The sequence below is a fragment of the Leptodactylus fuscus genome, chromosome 4, assembly GCF_031893055.1.
Source record: "Leptodactylus fuscus isolate aLepFus1 chromosome 4, aLepFus1.hap2, whole genome shotgun sequence".
Taxonomy (NCBI): Eukaryota; Metazoa; Chordata; class Amphibia; order Anura; family Leptodactylidae; genus Leptodactylus; species Leptodactylus fuscus.
In genome coordinates, this window is record NC_134268.1 from 58130544 (window position 1) to 58150443 (window position 19900).

The following is a 19900-nucleotide window of genomic DNA, read 5'->3' on the forward strand; positions in this document are numbered from 1 at the left end:
CACCAGTTCTGGAGTCAAAGGGGGGCAATGTCCAACGATAAGTGAGATATGTGATTCGACTTGTTCCCAGAACGGTCGTATCTTTTCACATGACCACCATACATGTAAATGAGAGCCGGGAAGCGTTTTACAGCGCCAACAAAGGTCTGAGTCAGTAAGATTGTGTCTGTGTAGCCATACAGGCGTTCTATGCCATCTCGCCAGGAGCTTGTAGTGCATTTCTTGGAATCTGACGCATGTAGAGAAGCCATGGGAATTGGAAAGGATGGAGGCAATTTCAGAATCGTCAAAAGAATGGTTCAATTCAGCCTCCCATGCTGCTAAATATGGTGGTTTCTCCATCACTTCATCATTTTGAAGAAATTTACGACAAATAGAAATGGAAATAGGTACAACTTCAGCTTTTTTAAGAGAACGTTCAAAAGGCGTAAATTTCCTGCAGGGGGAGTATAGCTTGAGAAGACAGAGGAGAGATGACCGTATTCTGGCGTGGTGCAGAAAGTTCAGAGGTGTGTCAGGTATTAAGGCTTGAAGGTCCGTGAGAGGGAGAGGTTTACCGTCCACAAACAAGTCAGAAACTCGAAGATTGTTGAATTTGTCCCAGATATCCAAATCAATACTTTCTTGCAACGGCAAACCAGGCAATGTAAAGGGAATGAGGGAGGCAGGAAAGAGTGGAGATACATGTGGAGACAGATGGTCGCGAACTTTCCTCCAAGTGGTAGTGATTCCGTTAAGAAGGGGGTCACGTTTAGGTGTAAATACAGGTGAGGGAGCGGAAGATGAAGGAAGCCAAACAGTCCGCAAAATATCTGGGCCAAAATGTTCGGTCCTCAAGGCATGTACCAGTCTGGATTTCTGCGGGGTTACATACGAGCACCATCTTGATAGTTGAATGGCTCTATAGTAAGACTCAATGTCGGGAAGGTCGATACCGCCCTCTTTTTTCTTTCGTAACAAGATTGCACGAGCAATCCTCGGTTTCTTGGATCGCCAGATAAATGACGAGAACAGACGATTCACTGAGGCGAAGAAGTGGCGAGGAAGAGCAATCGGGGTATATTGGGTGTAATTTGCAGTATCTGCCTATGATCTGTGTATAAACACTGCATAGGACTTCCTTTCCCACTTCCCTTATGCTAGGTTCACACTAGCGCCCAGAGTCCGTTCTGAGCTTTCCGTCTTCAGCTGTCAGACCGGGTCCGGCTGTGAGCGTTTTATGCTCTTCGCCACAAAACCATTTTTTTAAAAAAACCGGACACAGTACTGCATGTCCGACTCTGTGTTCGAATTAAAAAAAAAAAACGGTTTTGCGTCGGAGAGCATAAAACGCTCACCAGTGCTCACGGCCGGACATCTTTCAAACCCATTCAAATGAATGGGTAGGAAAGAGTCCTGCAGGTTTCTGTCTCCTGCTCAGTTTTGTGCAGGAAACGGAAACCTGCAGAACGGAGACCGGGCGCAGATGTGAACGAGCCCTTACTCTGTTTGTAGACACTTAATAGTACCACGTCTTTTGCCTGTGCATATAGTATATATAGAAACTGCACAGTACTGTAAAGCAAAGGTTCCCAAACACCGGACCGCGGCCCAGTCTCGATGTAACAGGCCAGAGTATACCCTCGGTCCAGATTATACCTGAGGTTAAAGTGGCCTAGGCTAGATTATACTCCAGGCCAGTTCATACCCCTCAGGCTATATTATACCCCCATCAGTAGCATTTAGTGATATACACAAGAATTACTTAAAGGGATCCTATCTTTTAAACAATTTTTTTTCTCCCTAACATGTCGGAATAGCCTTAAGAAGGCTATTCGTCTCCTACCTTTCATTGTCTTCTCCGTGCCGCCGTTCGCCTGCAATCCCGGTTTTTATCGGTATGTAAATGAGCTCTCTCGCAGCACTGGGGGTGGGCATTCAAAAAAGAGGAAAGTGTATCAGCTCACCCTATATCCAATATCACACCGATTCCCAGAGAGCACGGCTTGCAGGTGAACTTCGGCCTGCTGAGAATTGTCCAGCACAGAAGGTAAAATACGCCAGCTGCTACCAGCAGAAGACGGAAACCTGTCAGACCGGGTCCGGCCGTGAGCGGTGGTGAGCGTTTTATGCTCTCCGCTGCTAAACCGTTTTTTTTTTTTTTTTTTTTAAACCAGACAGAGTACTGCATGTCTGACTGTGTCCGATTTAAAAAAAACGGTCTCGCGGCGGAGAGCATAAAACGCTCACCTGCGCTCACGGCCGGACATCTTTCAAACCCATTCAAATGAATGGGTATGAAAGAGTCCTGCAGGTTTCCGTCTCCTGCTCAGTTTTGTGCAGGAAACGGAAACCTGCAGAACAGAGACCGGGCGCAGATGTGAACGAGCCCTTAACAGTACAAGCTATTCACACAATAGTCTCCCATAGTCTGTGGACAGTATAATGAAGTGTAGCACTCATAATACATAGGGGTAAAATTTATGAAGACTGGCGTTTCATATGCGTCTTAATAAACAGCCCAACTGGCACAGGGACCAAAAACTACCTGCTGGACAAAGAAGACAGGCTACAGACGGACACAGATGCATACTGTAGTGCAGTCACAGCCTGAATAGTCAGGATTTCATTACATTCACATGTATTGTTCAAGCAATCCAGACTTGTATTACATACTGATAGGGAATTTAGATTGTCAGTCACTGTCCCAGATAGGGTTCACAACGTCTGTACAGGGCTGCAAAATAGGATGGCACGATCTAAGTAAGCATAGAATACATAAATAATAGAGAGTCAGATAAGGTACCCCTAAGAAATCAGATTGGAAACCCCTGGGGAATCAGAGGGCTCCTCTAGAGAATGAGATATTTCATGGCTGGCCATTGGTAATGTACCTGCTGTCTCTATGACTCTGTATAAAACTAGATGAAAGGTGTTATACCTACAACACCTTCTCCCCAGTCCAGTGCCTGATCATTTTGGGCTCCCCACTAGCCTATAGAACATGGTGTGAAATGGAACAGAAGTGCGCATGTGTGACCATGTCCTCACTTACTTTCTATGATACTGGAATTCACAGCTGAGTACAACACTGTTTTTCCCATGGAAGTGTATGATCCAGTGTCATACCTGCACACTACCACTCCATTACACAAGGGGCTCAGCGATCCCGGTCCTTATTTACATACCCATCTATCTCGTGGATATGGAGTACATGTTGCTGTTAAAAATAAAAAAAATCCAGTTAGGCCTGGTTTATAATCTGAGTAGGGGGATTGCTTTCCCCTCTTCGCATGAAAAAAAGTGGCAAGAAAAGTGTTGCAAGCTGCACTTCTCTCCGCATTTTTTTTGTACAAAAAACAAATGAAATGAAAACCACATGGACCCCATTATAGTCTATAGTGTCACTGGTTTTCTAAGGTATCCGCTTTTTTATGCGGATTAGGTTTCCATTCAGGAGGGACCCAAGCAGACCCCCCAGAACAGAAACCCATGTGCAGATGTGAACTGGGCCTTATAAAGCTAAAACAAAACAGGAGCCTATTGATAAAACTATCATGTTTAATTTCAGTTCTGGCCACTTGGTGGTACTGTTCAATGAAATGTCCGAATAGAACTTTTCTATATCTCAAGTAGCTTCACTTTCATTAGGCCACGTTCACACAATTTACAAACCAAAACCTGAAATGGAACCTATATTGCACAAAATATAAGGGTTTGCAGTTATTCTGCGTTTTGGTTTACAAATGCAAATCAACTGTGTGAACATGGCTTTAGGCCACTTTCACAGTCAGTATCCAGAAATAGAACCTACTGAGGAGGAAAAAAATTAAAATATGGAAAGATATGCAACTATTCTGTGTTTTGGACAAACTCCTGGTTTTTGCTTACAAATACTGAGGTTTACAAAATACTGACCATGTGAATGTGGATTAAAGGGGTTGGCCAATATTGAGAAATTAATGGTTTGTATAATTAAAAGTTGTACAATTTTCTAATATACTTTCTGTATCAATTCCTCACGGTTTTCTAGATCTCGGCTTGCTGTCAGTTACGTCTAGAGGATAAAACTCTGACCATGGTCATGTGATGAGCACACAGGTGATTACCAGGCAGATGACTGATTGTGCTGTGACTAACGAGTGGCACCTGTGTCCTCATCACATGACCATGGACCGTAAATCACATGACCATGGTCAGACTTATCTCCTAGAAGTAACAGAATGAATGACCGCAAGCAGAGATCTAGGGAAAAAAAAAAACAAAAAAAACTGGAATTGATACAGAAAGTATATTGGAAAATTGTACAACTATTTTAGAAACCCTAATATTGGTCTCATTATTGGTTAGAAAGTGGACAACCCTTTAAGGCTTGTTCACATCTGCACTTGCCACTCAGTAGGTAGATTCCATTCCCCTCTCCGCATGAAAAATGCATAAAGAAAAGCGCTGCAGGCAGAGCTTTTCTCTTCGCTTCTTCCACCCTTTTTGGGTGGAAACCGCACGGAAACAAATGCAGACCCCATTGTCTATGGGGTCCACAGGTTTCCTAAGGTAACTGCTTTTTTATGTGGATTAGGTTTCTGTTCGGGGGGGGGGGGGGGGGTCCTCAGGTAGACTCCCTGAATGGAAACCTGAGTGCAGATGTAAACCAGACCTTAGATGGAGATCGTATCTATTGTGACACAGGTATGGGGTATGAGTGTGTGCAGAGATCAGTTTTTTTTTTTTGTTTTGTTTTTTTATATGTTACACTAGTAAATAGTTACCGCAATAAAGGATAGATTAGCGAAGAGGTATAAAAAAATGGCTTCCTTTATTTCAGCATTGTAACAATATCAAAATACAAAGTGCAAATTTACTTACAATATAATAAATATATTTTATATACATTTGTTTCTAAAACTACAGAGCATTGCACATGAAAGGACATTACTGTCAAGGCTAATGGGCTATTGAAAGCAGATTAGGAAAGTGCCTCAGTCATTGCAATAATCGTAGTAACAGACGACCGAGGATTCTGGAAATAACGGTGGCAGCCAGTTTGAGGAATCTGGATCATACGTTACAGCCGGTGGGAGATATTGATCCAATTCATTCTCATCAATATCCCCCACAAGGTGACTCTGTTGGATGGGGTCATCTCCACTGGTGGTTTCAGGCTTTTGTGAAGGTGGCATGTGCTGTGGCTGGGCCACCTCGTAAGCTCTGCTGGAAGGTTGCGAATTGCAGAAACGTGGAGAGACCGGAGCAGGACCTGGCTGAGTGACTTGACTTGGAAATGAGGAATGGGGATTGTTCTGGTGAAATTGAAGGGAATAGGAAGGGTTATAGGTATAGGCTGGTGCCGTTGTGTAGTGTGTTAGATCCATTGGTGGGTAATTAGTGTTGTAATATAGTCCAACAGATTGAGGTCCCTTGTATTTGTAGTTGTGAGGGATCTGGCTATTCTGGGGCTCAGTCTGAATTCTGCTTGCCATGAACCCTGTGTCTGCTGGTATGGGTCCTTTATTATCCGGTGCAGAGGCAAGTAGACTGGTATATGGGGAGGCATTTTCATCAGCCCTCTTTGTCCTCTTCACCTTATTCCTCCTTGGTTTGTACTTGTATCCCGGATGATCCTGTATGTGCTGCACTCTTAATTGTTCAGCTTCAGTCATATACGGCTGCTTCTGCACCGCAGGCATGGCTTTCCAGGATTGTCCTGTAGAAGACAAGATAAAGTTAGCATAAATGTGAAATTGTAAGAGCAGCACATGAATGCGCTACATAGAGCAGTCACATCAATTATATTCATTTACATAAAATATTCTTACCAGCAGCACTTACTAGAAATGACTATACACAGACAATGGCAATAAGAGACAAACAGGGGATTATTTTACCTTGGACACTATAATGAAGAAGCTTTGACGCTGTGGTTGTTGTTGTAGCAAATACTCTATTACTACTGTGGTGTTTTATTGTAGTTCACTATAATATGAAGTCCACCATGTTATTACTTTAATACTATAGCCAACATTACTACACCACAATTACAGCCATATACCACTATACTACCGTTGCTATGTACTTACTATAGTACTATCACAATCACCACTATATACCATTGTACAACTATTATGCATATATACTTACTATTATATATATATATATATATATATATATATATATATATATATATATATACACACATACACACACACACACCTCTATACCTTTTTGCACTTTTAGATTATACAATATTATACCTCTGCATTTACAAAATATATATTATACTTCTGCTGCCATGCAGTACATCATATTACACCTTTGTTATAGAGTAATACTAGCAGGGCTGGTTGTAGATAAACTGTGGCCCTGGACAAAGTTAAAAGCTAATATAACAAAGCCATCATATTGCCAGTGACAGTTCCTTTAATAACATCCTCCCCAAACAGTAACAACCACCCCCTTAAGTCCACACACAATTCAAATAACCACCTTTGTACCAACTAGATTTTTGCAGCCCCCCCCCCCCCCCATCAGCTATTATAGCACCTCATTGTCAATAAGTCTGCTTATAACTAGTGCCCCATATCACTTATCAGCCCCCCTCAAATAATGCTCCCTTATAAATATCCCCCTTAATATCCCTCAAATAATAGTTCAGCTCATACATAATAGTCCCCATTATCAATGTTAGCCCTCTTATAAAGCATAGCCTCTTTAACAATACCGTCCTTATAGTTTCCCTCTTTAAATAAAAGCGACCACATTATAGAAAATGTCCCCCCTTATTATAGAGAAACCAAAAAGCAATAGGAACAGGGCACTCAAAATCAAACAAAGAATACCAATAATATACAAAATGTATCAATATAAATATTAAACACACAAAGGAACAAATACAAGTCAATGTCTAGGACAGAGATGGATCTAATATACCATCATTTCACAGAGTGCATCATGCAATCTACACAGGTAGGGGGATACTAACAATGGAAATAAATCACATTCATGTGTAATCAGCCATTAAAATGTAATATAGTAAATGGCCCCATATCAGCGCTAACCTCAGGGAGTCATGTCACATAACATAATGTGTAAGTACAGACATAAGGATAACATGTGACTCAAGCCAGAGGTGGGGGGTTAAATAGAATCAGGCAAGATCTTAGGTATGGCCCTGACAAAGTGCTAAACATACAATGTAAAAACACAAAGTAGGTCTACCCATGTCAAGTTGCAATTCTAATACTATTGCTACTATATGAGTTATGATATGACCCTGTTATTGCCCCCTTACCTAGAATCTTGCTGAGCTCGGCGTTGTGCACGTTCGGGTACTGCTGGGCCAGTCTCTTGCGCTCATCTTTGGCCCAAACCATGAAGGCGTTCATAGGACGGCGGATCCGGGCTTCGGCTTTACTGGAGTTTTGGAGTTTGGAGTTTTGGCCCTTGTTCTCCATGGCAGAGGTGATGGGTCAGGTTAAGTTGAGGATGATGTCTGACACTGAGATGGTTGTCACTGTTATAACCACTATCAGGGCTCTTTATATCTGATGTGGTGGTGGGGGGGGGCTGAGGTTACATTGAATTTTTCACTAGCCAATCAGTGCTTGGGGACAGGGGTCATACTGTAGGTGGAATGGCTTGACTGCTTAATTGTCAGGCCCAGGTGCACTGGACAGTCCATACAGCAATAACTTCATCATCCCTGTGTGTGAACAAGCAGCAGATATGAGATATGATATACATAATCATTGTTCTTCCCATGTAAATTCATTTTCCCCTTAGTAAATATTCCCCTTGCTGACATTTTCTTTTTTTATATAAACCAGACAGGTCAAATGTGGGCGCTAATAGGGGCCACACTGTGGCTCAGTAGTTAGCACTGCAGCGCTGGAGTCCTGGTGTTCAAATCCCACCAAGGGCAAGAAACCATCTACAAGGAGTTTGTATGTTCTCCCCGTGTTTGCGTGGATTTCCATACCATATTCCAAGACATACATCATTGTGAGATCTATGTGGGGATCAATCTACAAAAAAAAAAAAAAAAAAAAAAAGTGGGAGCTGAGAACCAGTGTCTGAATGCACCATATACTCCCAACCAAGGAACAATCCATTGTACGAATTGCACTTCCGATCCCAGCAACTATATGGAAACAAAGCAACAAGTAAAACAAAGCTAAAAAAGGTTTATTGATAAATACAACAAAGGGACACAGGTAGCTAAAAAAAAAAAAAAAAAAAAGCCATGTATAACACTTTGGACAGGTAAAATATACACTCCATGGGGCAATATCACATATGAAGACAAAGGCAAGTGTGCACAGAAATCTGTATAGATACAGTAGGGTAATCTAAGATCAAGGGACCAAGATGAAAATCACATACTGGGGATCAAAGTGAAAATACTGCAATGTGGGTATAAACTCAATGGAGAAGTATCAAATCAAAGTGAATATCACAGTAATAGATAAACGGGGGAGAAAAAAAAAATGTATCTAGATAGTATTAGTGTAATAGACGTATCCTATACCCATCTACCTATTAACAGAGCACACAAATACCAGCAATGTTCATGTTAAATATATTCCTATATCATAAAATATATACAGTGTATATGCATATAAAATAGAGAGGACCCTGAGTATATACACAAACTAGCCCTAAAAGAGATCTAGTAAAGGGAAGTGCACATACCCATAATGGCTAAATCCAAGGTAAGGTCAGACTTAGACATGACAACGTCCAATGGCATAGCCCATATCATATACTAGTCCAAGAGTTACTGAACTGGGTCATGGGATTAGATCATTTAATAATTAGAAGATCGATAAATAGGTAAAAGATTAATGACAGATGATAATCATACTAATATGTATACACATGAATAAGGATCAGATGACTTGTATATTTGTTATTATATGATGGTATACAGACAGTATAAAGAGTGTCCATGTCCTGAGCTCCTCCATTGCTAGATTACTGCAGAGTATGGGCTGGATCACTCCTTATTTTTGCGATTAATGCTGTTTACTAATATGTTGTTATTATATTAATAGAACAGCAATAATGTTATTATTAGACTCCAGACTACACAGCTGACAAGAGCCTGGTGTCCTGGCAGATCTGACCACTAACAGCTCATTTCATATGATAAGGATATAGAGATGTAAATTAAATGACCGATACCAGGCAGTGTACATTTGCTTACCCGAAACTGTTTCAAAGCATGTAGCCGACACCTCATTGACATAAGTGTGAAGAGAATAAAATAAAGGAGGGTTTATTTGTTCTTTCCGTTTGCAGAGCTGAGGCTCCCTGCATAATTATTTTAATTAACATCTCTAATCCTTGTAAAGTTTGTACGCAACATATCTAACCCTACTTACATATCTACCTGTGGGAGGCGCACATCTAGCTCAAGCTGCTAAGTGTCAGCTGAAACTACCCCAGTGCAGACTCCTGGGGGGCGAAACTATTCATGGCAGGGCTTGCTCAGGGGCAGACATCAGTATACATGTCTGCCAGAACACCCTGTATCCTGTCTGTCTAATGAGATGTAGATATTTACCAATACATTATACAGTCACTGCAGAGACAGTACATTGTTATTAGCACCATCTCCATACTACACAACCCCTCTATGTGTCCGCCATGCTACATGGATATCAGACCTGAACAGAAATGTAAAGTCTTAATGATTTGATGTCACAACTTCTCATAAATACATAGATAAATATGAGACAGAAAGATAAATAGATTAATATTAGATATATATCTTTCATAGTGAATGAACTGTTGATTCCAGTTCAATCTAGCCATCATGTCTATTTATCCCTCTCATATCTACCCATCTGTATTCCTGAAAACACATATGTCACAATGTATCCAGTACTCTAATATTTTGCACCTTTTCATTCTACTCTTTATGCCTCAAGGTTTTCATTGATTCTTATTCTGTCTACTTAGATACTTTGTATCTCTCAACTATGCTACAATGTGTCTGTATATAATACCACTACATTTCCCCTATGTGATATCTGCCTATTTATATAATATCTGTATTTCTATGTATTGTCTAATATCCGTTTATTATGTAGATAATCTGCCTCTCTCATAGGGAAAGCATTAGTCTTGCATGTGCTAGTCGTTGTCTATACTGTATGGCTTTTCCTCCTGAACATCACTTAGAGGACTGATCACATTCACTGTAGACACAGACAGTACAATGTTATTACCACTATCCCTATACAATAAGCCGGGAGCAGCCGGTCAATAGCCCGGCAGACATCTACAGGAATTTACTTTCACATCTTCATGTTTGTCGAAGGGATTATAGGCGACTGGTTGACAGATATCTAATCTATCATTTTATTACAGACATGAGTAACATGCCATCACTGTCTGCTGCTAACACCTCAATGCGCCAAGGACTAGAAATAAGATTTGTCTGCATCAATGATAGATTATATTTTTTTCTGTTGTAGGCAGGGTTAACTGGGTTCAGGAATTACATTAACCAGTTAATTAGGCATATAAAATACAAAATAAACATGTCCTATGCTGACTATGTATAATATCAAATATATATATATCCACAGGCTCATTATATACATAGTGGGGAATACAGAAGGTAGAAAAGAACTGCAAATTATTAAAATAGATTTGCTATCACATATGTAGCCCTATGATACACATATGATATGTATATACTGTGTATAATATTTGGTACTATATAATTTTATCCATATGTTAGGGACCACACATCCATAAGATCTAGAGTTAGAGCGTGCAGTGTTATCGTCTCCATGACTTTAGATCTTTCCATCACAATTTTCTATATAATATATATTACGTCTACAGCGAATGTGAATATTTCTTTCCTCAGAGGAAAACCCATACAGTATATAGAACGACTAGAAGATGCAAGACTAATGCTCTTATTAGATAGATGTTAGACAGAATATTACATATTTATACTGTCATTTTGCTTGAAACTATCATATTTGAGTTGAAAGGTCACATGAGGCAGTAAACTTCCTTCAGGATTTTGGTGAGCACCCTGCTATATACTGATACTACCTTCATTTTGTACTTTCTAAATAGATAAATATTAGATAGATATTGCATAGATAGAAATATGTTGGAGAAACAAATATTACATAGATATAAAGGCAGAATGGTAGAAAGATATCACAGCTAGAAATTAGTTATAGATAAATAGCTTTATGCATGTAATATATCTATCTCAGACAGATGTTACATAGCTAGAATGCAGATATATTTAGATTCATAAATAGATCGATATTAGACAGATATTAGATCGGCATCTATATCTCATAATATATTACATAGATATTAGACATTAGATACAGATTATACATTACAGAGAAATATATCAGAGATTACATAGATACAATACAGATATAAATTAGATCGATAGACATTAAATCTGCAGAAAGACCATGCATAGATGCTTTGCTTAGTGACAAACAATTCCCAAAATATTCAGTAAGAATAAGAGAGCAATGGTACAATGTAGAGATCCAAAAGATGCCGCAGATTTGTTATACACGATCAGTATTTACTAGTTAGACATGGTGACATCTTAAAGTCTTTTAGAGCATCTGCTAGAGAAATAGTTACTGGTATGACTAAAGGAGGGACAACAAAAAAAAGAGAAAAGCTGTATATTCTTGTAATTTGCTTTACTTTGTAATATTTACAGATATATTAAAGAGCTAGACATATTATTAAATACAGATATATTATAGTGATTGAAAGATGAAATACAGATATTACATAGACATTATATAGATCATTGAAAAAAAAAAAAAAAAAAGCACCAATATAGAAAAAAAAAAATAATAATTATTCCCCCCCCCCCCCCCCCCAAGATACCTGGCAGTGACCATCTCCAACCTCAGAGCAGCATAAATACAAAAAAAATAAAAATCCACTCCACCTGCATATTGCAAAAATTACAGAAAAATCATTTAATGGAGGTAATAAACAGCAAGATGCTGCCAGGATGGATTTAAAAAAATAAATAGAAAGACATAAGATATACAGATATTCCATTGTGGATTCCTAGATATACATAGGTAAATGGGTAGACATATATACGAAATAGATATCACAATAGAAGGTTGCATTTTATTGCCTGCCACTCATATTAATCTATGCTATTGTATGAATTACACGCTTTGGATTTGTGAGCAAGTAACACAGGATCATCCATAACTGTACAGGTTACATGAAAACTAGAAATAAAACCAATTTTATGATACTTTAGTTCCAGGACTGTATTCAGCTCTGTAGATCCTGCTAAGGAGCAATGATCATACACAGTAACATAGTAGTCTGTCACTGTGTATTCATAGTTACTAAGGGGTACAATATAGATGACAGTTGGCATAGTAGACTGATACAAAGTGACATTAGATACCTAATGATATAATATAAAGGCATACATGGTAACAAAATGTGAATTTAATAAACTAATTAAATACAAAAGTAAGGATTTGTGCACACCTGTGCTGGGTTGTGAATGTCTAAAAAACAGGATCCCCAACCCTTATCCCCAGTGTGGAGCTCACTGTTGCACATTGGTATCATATCTAATATAAGATATATATCTATATTGCATTCATCAATTGATTTCCATTAATGTATGGCTATATACATAATCTAATGTATGTAGTGGTGTTTGGATTTGTTATTCACAACCCCCTCTTATATTTAGTAGGATTTAATATGCTTTTTTTATTGTATGGCTCACAATTACTTTGGAAAGTTAAATAAAATGTATTGATTTAAATGTAATTTTAGTTGCTATTCATGGGTTTAGGTTGGAAATATTAAGTTAAGATTTCATTTGATTCTGTCTCATGTAATGGGAATTTGCTGAAATTTGGTAGGATTAGGATAAATAGGTTTAGGATAAATAGGTTGACATGAGCTACATAAAATGTGGAATCAAAGGTCCATTCACTAGGAGTCCTATCTATCTCTTACCTACCTATCTTATATTGAGCTATACATTATCTAATTTGTCTCATATTAATGTAGAAAGAAGTTGTAACATTAAGATACACTAAAATTGAGTGAAATATTGTCAGTCATGGATGGACCAGGCTTATTACTGCTCCCCCCATTGGAATATTGTATACAGACTTTACAAGGATTAGAGATGTTAATTGCAATAATTACATAGGGAGTCTCAGGTCTGCAGAAGGTGAGAAGAAACAAACCCTCCTTTATTATTTTACTCTCTTCACACTTATGTCAGTGAGGAGTCAGCTTGATGCTCTGGATCAGTTACGGGTAAGTGTACACATTGCTTGGTATCGGTCAGTTTATTTACATCTCTATTAGAGATGAGCGAACGCCGTTCAATCGAATAGGTATTCGATTGAATATCATGGCGTTCGATGTATTTGTTCACAATCGATTACAAGGCTGCATACACAGTAAAAAAAATTAATCCCCTCCCACCTTCCCTGGCACTTTTTTGCACCATAACTGCACAGGGCAGGTGGGACAGGAACTACGACAATGGAGGCAGTGGAAAAAAAAAAAAAAAAAAAAAAAAAAAAAAAATCCAAAAACCCATTGGCTGCTGAAAACATGACCTCCCATTCATAAGAACTGCCATTGCCATATTCGTGTCATTTCAGTTTTGGAGTGATAGGGAGTAGAGATGAGCAAGTACTGTTCGGATCAGCCGATCCGAACAGCACGCACCGAAATGAATGGAAGCACCTGGTACTTCCGCTTTGACACCGGCCAGCCACTTAACCCCCTGCGTGCCGGCTACGTCCATTCATTTCAATGCGTGCTGTTCGGATCGGCTGATCCAAACAGTACTCGCTCATCTCTAATAGGGAGAGCTTGTTCTGAGGGCGATAAAGTGCTTTCATAGCTTTGGATAGGCAGGAAATAACAGCTCTTTTCACAGCTTAATATGTGATGAAGTGTAGCAGCAGGGGATGTGGGCGAGGACGTGGATATTCCGCTGGGTATCCAGTCCACAGTCCAGCTACTGGAGAGGGGCTGCCAGCATTGCCTCTCGTCAGTAGCAGCAGGGGACGGGGCAGGGATGCGGACGTGCATACCCAGCTGGTGTCCAGTCCAGGTACTGGGGAGGGGCTGCCAGCAGCAGCAGGGGACATGGGTGAGGATGTGGATAACCAGCTGGGTATTCACTCTGTAGTCCAGGTACTGGAGAGAAGCTGCCAGCACCCAATTTACTCTTCCTCCTCATCCCCCCTACAACCCCAGCCCCCACTTCTGAATTAAATATATATATATATATATATATATATATATATATATATATATATATATATATATATATATATAATATCCATTATCTCTCCCACAGGGGGTTGCAACTCAATTTTTTTAGGGCTCCAGCCTAAGGGCCTGCAAAATAAAAAAAAAATAAAAAAAAAAAAAGGGAGGGGGGGGATAAGAATTTTTACTGCGTTTGCCTCGAATGGCCTGATATTCGATCGAATGGCATTCACTCATCTCTAATCATTATGCATTATCGCATCTCACATTTGCTGCCTGTTCACACACAGGGATGAAGTTACTGCTGTATGGACTGTCCAGTGTTCCTTGGCCTGTTAATTAAGCCGCCAAACCTTTACACCTACAGTATTATCCCTTCCCCCTAGCACTGACTGGCAACGAACCCCCATGTGACCTCAGACCCCCCACACACACACACACCATACATAAAGAGCCCTGATAGTGAACATAGCAGTAACAACCAGCTCAGTGTCAGACATCACCCCCAACTTATAACCTGACCCCCATCACCTCTGCCATGGAGAACAAGAGCCAAAACTCCAGTAGTAAAGCCGAAGCCCAGATCCAACATCCTATGAACACCTTCATGGTTTGGGCCAAAGATGAGCGCAAGAGGCTGGCCCAAAAGTACCTGGATCTGCACAACGCCAAGCTCAGCAAGATTCTAGGTAAGGGGCCAATAACAGGGTGGGAGCAGGGAGATATAACTGATATAGTAGCAACAGTATTATATTATAGCAGAGATATAATATAGTGTGTAATAGCAAAGGTGTAATATAGTAGTGTGTATAACAGTGGAGGTATACTATATAGTGAATATCAGAAGTGTAATATATACTGTATAACAGCACAGGTGTAATTGTATAGTGTATAACAGGTGTAATATAAAATCTATAACAGTGGTGTAATTTTATATAATCTATAACATAGGTGTAATATGTACAGCATGGCAGCAGAAGTATAATATTATATAGTGTATAACAGCAGGGGTATATCATGTACTGCATAACAGTAGAGATGTGATATAGTATATAACAGTACAGGTTTAATGGCACTGTCAGTATCCTGCTAGTATTAGTGAACCAATATTATAGTAATGGAAATACAGCAAGTATAGTGATACATGGTGGTAGTGATATAGGTGATATAGTAGTATAGCAAGTATACAGTATATATAATGGTATATGGTGGTAGTTGCTACAACAACTGCAGCAAAGCTTCTTCATTGTAGTGTCCAAGGTAAAATAATCCCCTAAATTTATCTCTTATTGCCATTGTCTATGTATAGTCATTTCTAGAAAGTGCTGCTGGTAGGAATATTTTATGTAATTGAATAATATTATACCCTGTAAATATGATGTGACTGCTCTATGTAGCACATTCATCTGCTGCTCCTACAATTTCACATTTATGATCCCTTTATCTTGTCTTCTACAGGACAATCCTGGAAATCCATGTCTGTCGTGCAAAAACAGCCATATATGAATGAAGTTGAACGGTTAAGAGTGCAGCACATACAGGATCATCCGGGATATAAGTACAAACCGAGGAGGAATAAGGTGAAGAGGACAAAGAGGGCTGATGAAAATGGCTCCCCAGATACCAGTCTACTTGCCTCTGCACCAGCTAATAAAGGACCCATACCAGCAGACACACGGCTCATGGTGATTGGAAATCAGACTGAGCACCATAATAGCCAGATCCCTCACAGCTACCAATACAAGGGACATCAAGCTGTAGGACTATTTTGCAATTCCAATAACCCGCCAATATTGCCAATGCCTCAGATGGCTCTAACACTACTCATCAGCACCAACTCGAGCAAACCATAGATGTCCTATACCTATAACCCTTCATATTCCATTCAGTTTCAGCAGAACAATCCACATTCCTCATTTACAAGACAAGTTGCTCAGCCAGGTCCTGCTCAGGTCTCTGCACGTTTTTCCTATTCCCAACCATATGAACCTTCCAGTAGAGATTACCAGGTGGCCCAACCACAGCACTTATCACCTCTACGTGAGCCTGAAGCCACCAGTGGAGATGACCCCATCCACCGGAGTCACCTTGTGGGGGATATCGAAAAGACTGAATTCGATGAATATCTCCCCCCGGATGTAACATATGACAGCGCTGAGCTCTTACACAGATGGAGCAGATACTTCAAATTGGCTTCCACCTTTATTTCCGGAATCCTCAGTCGTCTGTTACCATGATTATTGCAATGACTGAAGCACTTTCCTAATCTATTGTCAAGGCTAATGGGCTATTGAAAGCAATGCTCTATTTTTAGAAACAAATGTATATAAGATATATTTATTATATTGTAAATTAATTTGCACTTTGTATTTTTATATTGTTGCAATGCTGAAGGTTTTTTTTTTTTTTTTTAAATACCTCGTCACTAATCCATCCTTATTGCAGTAACCATTTGCTAATATATAGTTGATCATGGACCCTCCAACATACAACTTCATCTATGTAATATCTTTGTCATTTGTTTCTGTATGTTTATCTATGTGTGTAATGTATGTCATCTCTATCTTTGTAATAAATTTCTATGTATCTAATTACATATCACCATGTAATATCCACCAATCAAATATATTTCTTTGTTATATCTGCCTAGCTATATAAATTAATATCTGATTTCTAACGATCTAGCAGACACCCACAAAAAAACCAAAAAAAACATTGACCTTAAAGAAGCCATCTGTAGAAGATGGCACTAGTGAAATAATCCTTATTGTTGTGGAGAACCAAGTACAGATAGTGCTGGGTTTTCACACACAGATCTGGTAGTCCCACTGGCATCGCTGTCCGGGCATTGTGACTACTTCTGGTCACGAGGGAGCCACAACCACCACACTTGGAACGCTGCTACAATAGCAAGAGAACTGACAATGACAGGAATGGTCCAGATCTGTGTGAGAGCACATTAGGCACTTGCAGACTAATTGTTTTGGGTCATAGGCTAGGCTCACATCTGCATTAGAGTTTCCAAACAGAATCCTAATCTGCATTAAAAAAAAAAAAAAAAAAAAAAAAAAAAGTTACCTTCTGAAACCCCCCTGATCCCTAGACTATAATGGAGTCATAGTGGTTCCTGCAGGAAAAAAAAAAATTGCAGAAGACTCACATAGGGAAAGTCTTGCATGCGCTAATCTTTGTCTATGCCGTTTGGGTTTTCCTCTGAGACAGCACATAGAGGACTAATCACATTCACTGTAGACAAGGGGATCACATTCAGAAGGGATTGTTACAGATAGTACAGTGCTATTACATCTCCATACAATAAGATGGGAGAAGTAGGTCATTCAGCCAGGCAGACATTTACCCTCACATCTCTGTTAAAGGGATTATAGGTGACTGGATGTCAGACAGGTATCTGAGCTATCATTATATTACAGACATAAGTAACATGCCATCACTGTCTGCTGCTAATATCTCAATGCACCAAGGACCTGAAATCACCAGAGTTGTCTGCATCAATGAGTCTGGAATAAATAAATTATATATACACGTACATGTTTATTTTTTATGTGCTTGTATCTGTTTTATCTAGGGGCTCCTCCATATACATGGTGATGCTATAAAGAATATAGAAGAGTACTGTAAATGATAGAAAGATCTGCATCACACAGTCACATATATACCTGTATGATTTGGGTGTATGATCTTGAACCTTGTACAGTGTGTGCTTGTATCTATATAGGTATAAACATGGTAAATATAGAAAATTACATGATAGAAAGACCTAAAGAATATATATAGCGAATACTATGTATATAGTGTGCAATTTTGTCTATACTATTCATGTATGTTGTCCATACAAATATATACAGTAATGGTAGTATAAGGAAAGATTAGTAGATAAGCAACTCCATACTCAACAGCCAACATGACATCCATCTCTGTGCAGTATACATCGCCCCTCCCCCCCATCAGAGTCCCCCTACCACAACCCAGACATCTATGAGGTCCTACAAAGGGAATCTGCCCAGTTCCAGTCCCAAGGCAGAGTGCTGATCTGCGGCGACCTAAATGCCAGGACTGGCAGAGAAAGACTACCTGTCCTCTGATGGAAACAAAATAACTCACGGCAATACTCTTTGATGTCATTATGTAACAGAACTGCCTCAGAAGAGTGGGTAGCATAATCTAAGACAACCAGGATATATTGGTGACCTCTAGCTGACTTTGCTATGGATTTGGTCAGTCCAATAGTCATCTTCTCAAAAGGCACTTTAATGATGGGCAGTGGAACTAAGCGACTACGGAAATGTGAGGCTGGGGCATGTACTTGACATGTAGGAAAGGACACAGTAGTGCTTCACTTCTCTATACACGCCTGTCAAAAGCTTTGGTGAACCCTCTCCTGTGTGCTCAGTCCCCAGGTGTCCCCCCCCCCCAGAACATGATTATGGGCCATATCCAGGACAACATGGCGGTATGGCTTAGGTATGAGAAGCTGCACCACAGTTTCCCCATTACTTTTTGCAACACAATACAAGTCATTATTCATGGCAAAATGTGGGAATTGGTGGTCAGCATCAGGGTCCTGAGGCACATTGTTAATAACTGTCACATTATCACAAGAATTAGTAAGAGTGGGATCTCAACTGTGCAGTACCAAAGTTATCCCATGAGACCTCTAACTCAGGTATACTAGGCTCAGGAGCTGGGGGAAGAGGCATCATCCTCCTCTCCAGCTAGGACTTCTAATGGAAAAGTGTCACTCATGCACTTTGAGTGTAGATGGAGTTTCCGCATTTGGCTTAGTGATTTTACCTTTTCCCCCACAAATCCCAGAACAAAGGCAAATCACGTCCCAAAAAAAAACAAAAAAAAAAACATTATGCATAAGGTTTTTCACAACACCTACTTCATATCAAACAGATCCTAATACAGTGTATTTTGATATTGGCCATGGGGTAGTTCTTGGTATCCCCATGGATGCAAAGTACACTCATATGTTTGTCTGGAATAAAGTCTCTAGCTATCAAGCTGGCTTGCACCAGAGTCACCAAGCTTCCAGAATCCAGCAAAGCCTGGGCAGGATGGCCATTCACCATAATAGTGCAGACATGAGGCTCAGTCTCTAGTCACGGTGGCGCAACACAAACAGGTTCTGCAAACCAAGATTGACACCCACTAGCCTCACTCCTTTGGCTCAGAGGTGACAGGGAATTGAGCAGCAATATTTCTCTGCTCATAGCATATCCAGCAATGTACTAGCCTTGGTTTCTCCAGCAGATAGTCTCTTTTGGGGCTAGTGAACTGCTTGTGAGACATTTAAATTTTTTTGCCCATGAGACACCTCCAAAGCCCCTTTTTCCTTGCTCTGTGCTCTTCTCCCGCCCTCAAGAAACAAGTCTTACCAGGAGGTACCCACCACCTTTCTGGGGGTCATCAAGCTGTAGGGAGATCACAGTTCTGCTTCAGTCACAAGGAACCTTTCCACCAGGCTAACAAGGTGGTTGGCATCTTTGGGATCTCCATGTCCAACCCAGAGCTGCAACACAAGAGGAAGAGCTCTAACAAATTGGTCTAGGACCACCTTATCCACGATCTCTGCGGGGCACAGGAGTCTGGTTCCAGTCATTTCTTT

The 19900-nt window shown here is 40.0% G+C and overlaps 2 protein-coding genes across 2 annotated transcripts; one reads left to right on the forward strand and one right to left on the reverse strand.

The window, feature by feature from the left end:
- Window positions 1-4958: 4958 nt before the first annotated feature.
- On the reverse strand, window positions 4959-7430 carry LOC142201081 (transcription factor Sox-17-beta.1-like). Its single transcript, XM_075271912.1, has 2 exons — window positions 7268-7430; window positions 4959-5683 (listed from the first exon to the last, which is right to left on the reverse strand). The coding sequence occupies exons 1-2, from the start codon at window positions 7428-7430 to the stop codon at window positions 4959-4961; spliced, it is 888 nt and encodes a 295-aa protein (XP_075128013.1).
- A 7376-nt stretch (window positions 7431-14806) lies between these two features.
- LOC142201082 (transcription factor Sox-17-alpha-A-like) lies at window positions 14807-19380 on the forward strand. The gene is made up of 5 exons (XM_075271914.1): window positions 14807-14957; window positions 15727-16025; window positions 16158-16406; window positions 16954-17052; window positions 19282-19380. Exons 1-5 carry the CDS (start codon window positions 14807-14809, stop codon window positions 19378-19380), a joined length of 897 nt encoding a protein of 298 aa, XP_075128015.1.
- Window positions 19381-19900: the final 520 nt, after the last annotated feature.

Coding starts and splice junctions, on each gene's coding strand:
- LOC142201081 (XM_075271912.1), bottom strand. CDS start 7,430: ATGGAGAACAAGGGCCAAAACTCCAAACTCCAAAACTCCAGTAAAGCC. Junction 5,684..7,267: donor CGAGCTCAGCAAGATTCTAG/GTAAGGGGGCAA, acceptor TGTCTTCTACAG/GACAATCCTGGAAAGCCATG.
- LOC142201082 (XM_075271914.1), top strand. CDS start 14,807: ATGGAGAACAAGAGCCAAAACTCCAGTAGTAAAGCCGAAGCCCAGATC. Junction 14,958..15,726: donor CAAGCTCAGCAAGATTCTAG/GTAAGGGGCCAA, acceptor TGTCTTCTACAG/GACAATCCTGGAAATCCATG. Junction 16,407..16,953: donor ATGAATATCTCCCCCCGGAT/GTAACATATGAC, acceptor CTAACGATCTAG/CAGACACCCACAAAAAAACC.